General features: G+C 41.0%; 1 protein-coding gene across 1 annotated transcript; it reads right to left on the bottom strand.

Moving 5' to 3' along the window:
- Positions 1 to 680: 680 nt before the first annotated feature.
- Positions 681 to 5,423, bottom strand: LOC306844335 (small ribosomal subunit protein eS7). Its single transcript, XM_079376381.1, has 7 exons — positions 5,279 to 5,423; positions 4,272 to 4,355; positions 4,121 to 4,192; positions 3,553 to 3,696; positions 1,908 to 1,972; positions 1,315 to 1,465; positions 681 to 792 (listed from the first exon to the last, which is right to left on the bottom strand). The coding sequence occupies exons 2-7, from the start codon at positions 4,344 to 4,346 to the stop codon at positions 715 to 717; spliced, it is 585 nt and encodes a 194-aa protein (XP_079232507.1). The 5' UTR covers positions 4,347 to 4,355; positions 5,279 to 5,423; the 3' UTR covers positions 681 to 714.
- Between the last annotated feature and the right edge of the window lie 75 nt (positions 5,424 to 5,498).

Below are 5,498 nucleotides of genomic sequence, written 5' to 3' on the forward strand. Positions count from 1 at the left end.
CGACAGCTGCATACCTTAAATAAACAGTGCTTTAATTCACGTTTGAGTTAGTCTCGTTTCATGTAATGTTAAACAAAGAATAACGTTTACTTATTGCACAGAACACAAGAAAATAAAAGATTATACACAGGCGTCCGATAAGGTCGTCTTTGGTTGATCCGTTGCACTGGTAAGAGAAAACAAACTCTCAATTTGCTGGGGGAAAAAAAAAAAAAGTTGTAACCTTTTTCGATTAACCTAATATTTATTTTAGTTCTAAAGCTAATACTGGGCATTGACCAACATACTATCTGCATATTATTTCTGGCAATTAATAGAGTCACAATCTTGGCTGCCGGGTGACCTGGTTTACATCAAGTCTTAAACCATATCTTCTGGGAGTCATGGTCTGAACAGAGATTAGTTCGAACACTATAAAAGACAGTTTACTACTCATTGTGCCCTCTATAATGACATGGGCCACCATCCACAATGGATCTTCTCTAACTTGCATTCTGTTTTCACACTTAATCTGCTGCACAATGCTGCACAAGAGTAAAAGATTGCCATGACCTCATACCTTTTCAGAACATGTCTTTTTCTGCTGGACATTCGTGAACTACCATTCAAATATATGACCACATAAAAAGTGAGAAGTCACTCCATGACTTAGTAAAAGAATGTAAAACAGACAGGGAACATGACAGTAAACAAATTTATTTCGTCATCTGCATTTTACAGTTGGAACTCTGGGAATTCAAATATCACATCCTTGCCTGTGAGCTTCTTGTAGACGCCAGAGAAGGTCTCAACCTGAAACAAAACCCAAATTAGCTTGGTTACTTAAATGTCCAGTTTTAAAAAACCCAGTTAAAAACTTTAGGCGATTGTGACCAACTCCTAAATTAAAACATCTCAAAACAAAGCTAGTGCATACTAATCTAGAAGTCTTCAAAAGGGAAAACATTAAGTTAATAAAGAAAAAAAACAGAACGCTTGGATTGCACAAATTAAATTAGGATTGCTTGATAATACAGCAAGATTCCAAAAATAGCAGCCCCACTGCCAATTAATAGTGTGCACTGCATGGTTTACCTCCCCAGTAACGGCCCAAAGGGCTCTGGGAAGATGTAGGAATATACAGGACGCCGTCCACACCAGCCAGAGGCCGGGGACAAGCTTGCTATCCAACGTCGTGGAACGGGACTGTACGTCATGGCACCGAAGTGCTGCGCTCCCTTATGCCACACGGACAGAGCCACATGAGAGCCATCTCACAGGATGTCCACGTTGGGTGATTATTAAAAGAAACATTTCTAAGAGGGAAGTACTCACTTTGTGTTCAACATTGTTTTGCTGTGCCTTGTCGAGGTGGACCTTGATGAGCCTGCTGCTGTCCAGTTTCACGCGAATCCTTTTGCCAACAATCTCGCTGGGGAATACCAGGTCCTCAAGTATAGCGTCATGCACGTTAGTCAGAGTTCGGCTGAAAGGGAAAACAAATTAAGTGGGTTAACTTTGCTATTAAAAAGAAGTTCATGTGACCCACAAATTAAGCATCTTAAATATAACAGTTTTGGCTGTGCACTGCATGGTTTACCTCCCCAGTAACGGCCCAAAGGGCTGTGGGAAGATGTAGGAATATACAGGACGCCGTCCACACCAGCCAGAGGCCGGGGACAAGCTTGCTATCCAACGTCGTGGAACGGGACTGTACGTCATGGCACCGAAGTGCTGCGCTCCCTTATGCCACACGGACAGAGCCACATGAGAGCCATCTCACAGGATGTCCACGTTGGTTTTCTATATGCTAACAGGCTAATCGGCACAACACTGCTAAAGTAGGCACAATCACACTGAAAAAAGCAAGCACTACTAACCCTGACTCCGCAAACACAGCTTCCAAAATGCAACAAGATGACATTTACCTCCTGGGGCGCTTCTGCTTGTTTTTTGTGCGGCTTTTCCTTGTGGGTTTAGGCAGGATTCTTCTCTGGAAGACAAGATCAAATCAAGATTAAAAATTATTTTGGTGGTCAACATGCCAAGTCTTCAGCAGAAATCACATTGTTGCTCTAAAAAGCATGTGCACTGCATGGTTTACCTCCCCAGTAACGGCCCAAAGGGCTCTGGGAAGGTGTAGGAATATACAGGACGCCGTCCACACCGGCCAGAGGCCGGGGACAAGCTTGCTATCCAACGTCGTGGAACGGGACTGTACGTCATGGCACCGAAGTGCTGCGCTCCCTTATGCCACACGGACAGAGCCACATGAGAGCCATCTCACAGGATGTCCACGTTGGGAAAAAATTTAATCACACCAAGACTAAATCAAAGTTTAAAGGACCTCATGAAATCACTTGGCGAGATTTGTTGTAGAAGTGAAAACATGATCCTAAAACAGGATGTTCAGCTGGACAAAAAAATAAATAAAATAAAGGCCAAAATTTACGCAGTAAATGCTAGATAGGTTGCAGATAAAGGGGGACATTTTAAAACCTAAAAAAAGCAATTGATTGGACATTCAATTTTAATTGAGCATGTTTGCAAAATGTGATTGGACCATTTAAATAGTCCAGTCAATTTTTGCAGGTGTGAACAATTTAGAAACTTAATTGTATATTTCTCTCTAGATTTTCAAATTGTCCCGTCAAATTTGTCATGTATACACAGATCAAATTTTAATTGCCCAATCCAATGGTCTCTAGATTTAAAAATAATGCATACTAGTGAAATTTGATTGGATGCATTTGATTGGACAATATTTTTTTTAATTGTGCATACCTGCATTAAATAATGACTCAAAGTGTAGGAACACTCACATAAACTGTGGCATCAAAGCTAACAGACATGGGCTGTATCCGAAATCGCCCCCTATACCCTCATTCACTATTCCCTACATTAGTCCACTCATACAGTTCACTTGAAGGAGTGAATGAAAACGAGTGAGTGAATTCGGACACTGAGTGCACCAGAAGGACTGCCGCTTTTACATAGTTTGCTTGCTATTAAATAATCATTTGAAACGGGCAGCTCCAGTAGTAAGATTGAAGGATCTCTCTTGAACTCTGTCATGGAAATTATGTATAAACCCTAATAATCAGCTAATTTTGTACCTTTGTTGTATTACTACGCCGTGGACGATCGCTTCTAAAATGAATGAATGGATGATTCAGCTGCGGGCGCCATCTTCTGGCGAGACGCGGGAATTCATTCGGCGAGCGACTCAGTGCATTCTGGGGATTCTCTAGCTGTTGACTGTACATCGGCTGTACACTCGTTTTTGCGGTGCATTGTGGGATTGAGTGAGTGCACTTGAGAACATCCACTATGGTTTCGAACACCACTTAAAATGGCTGTCCCCTCAAATAGTGCATTATTTGAGGGTATAGGGAGCGATTTCGGATACAGCCATGGACTAAATCACCACTATTTAAAATAGGATTTTGTGAGGCATTTAAATATACCACCCCAAGGAACAATATTAAAAAGAATTGAATTAAATAACAAAAAATAAAAATAAAGCAGCCAACAATTTTATATTAAAACATGTTTATAAAGAACAAGCCTTACCTGTGCGATGAATACCACATGTTTGCCGCTGAATTTCTTCTCCAGCTCACGCACGAGCCTCACCTGGATCTTCTGGAAGGACTTCAGCTGGGGTACAGGCACAAAGATGATGATGGCTTTCCTGCTACCACCAACCTCAATTTCCTGAGAGAAAGAGAGGGAATAGTATGAAGTTACAAGTGCATAAATATATGAATGACAAATATATGAACCTAGTGCTCAGTAAGGACCAGTACAGTTAGGGCATGTGCACTGCATGGTTTACCTCCCCAGTAACGGCCCAAAGGGCTCTGGAAAGATGTAGGAATATACAGGACGCCGTCCACACCAGCCAGAGGCCGGGGACAAGCTTGCTATCCAACGTCGTGGAACGGGACTGTACGTCATGGCACCGAAGTGCTGCGCTCCCTTATGCCACACGGACAGAGCCACATGAGAGCCATCTCACAGGATGTCCACGTTGGTTGTCAACTATCAGTTCAAACAGCTACTTATTCTGAAGCAGCTATAGCTGAATTACTAATGTGATGGCATTCATTCAAAATGAATGACCCAGCAGGGCTTTTACCTTAGCAGCAGTGATGTGAAGCTCCCTCAGCTGAGCCTTCAAATCAGAGTTCATCTCCAGCTCAAGAAGAGCCTGCATCAGACAGACAACAGCTTATCGTTAGAGGCTACAGATAGACGATCACGTTTCAAAAAGATATCATATATTATACCTGGGAAATGCCAGACTCAAACTCGTCTGGCTTTTCGCCATTCGGCTTCACTATTTTCGCGCTGGTACTGAACATGGCCTGTGTCTGAAACACAAACAGACTTATTAGAATTTAAAAAAAAACCCACAGCAGAACCTGCTCACTCAAAGTGTGAAATGTCTAATTTATTAACGCCAATGTTGTTCCCAACCTAAAAGTACATCCTCATAACACACATAAATGCTGGAAACTGACAGACAGCCTGTGTCTCAATTTACTTTCAATTTATGGAGGAAAAGCATGCAATGAAAGTGAATGAAGACTAAAGGCGTCAGCAATAACAATCGTTTGTGGTCTGCAGAAATAAGTCACTAAAGTTTAGAACAACATGAGGGCGAGTAAAATTAAAACAATTGAACTATGCTTCAAAGATGACATACAAGCTACTGCCTGCAGGCGAGCAAGGTGACATACTAAACATCAGAATTCAGAATACCTGTTTCAGAGATATATAATCATGTAACTCGGGAATTGATGAAATTGTCTATCTCCGACTTTGTTATCTTAACTTCAGCGGTTCACGGTAAATTAATTCACCAGCTACCGTTAAGCAGACCATTTCGACTCCAAGCATGTCGTTAGCACTGACTAGCTAGCATAGAATGACTATATTTACATTTCATGCTTAATTCAATCGCAAATATGGGCCATCGAGATTATATAATGTTTTACTATATATATATATATATATATATATATATATATATATATATATATATATATATAAGCATTTTAGACCATTTTAGATCAGCACATGGGGCCCAGTAATACTGAAGTACAGACACGTCTGCTAGCACATCTTAACTATACACTTCTATTTCTAAAATAGCCATCCATTCTCTAATACACTCGCATCTAACGCATCCCTGTCTAAACATCACATAAAGGTCTATCGTGGAGACAAATATTACTTTTTTCAGACATTTTAATTTGAAAACTCTTTAGCTGGGCACATTCAGTAGTCTCACCTCTTTCAACGACGGCCTGGGAAGAGAACGTATTCTCGCGAGAGGCCGGTAAAAGCGCGTTGGTGTGTTGCATGATGGGAAATGTAATCACCATCACGGACGCAGAGGGCGCCACGCGCCCGCTCCTTTCACTTATAAGTTGTGTAAAGGAATAAAATAATTATTATTATTATTATTTTAAATAATTCACATATACAAGATTATAAAATAGTTTTTGGGC

Source organism: Barbus barbus, assembly GCF_936440315.1.
Source record: "Barbus barbus genome assembly, chromosome: 24".
NCBI classification, from domain to species: domain Eukaryota; kingdom Metazoa; phylum Chordata; class Actinopteri; order Cypriniformes; family Cyprinidae; genus Barbus; species Barbus barbus.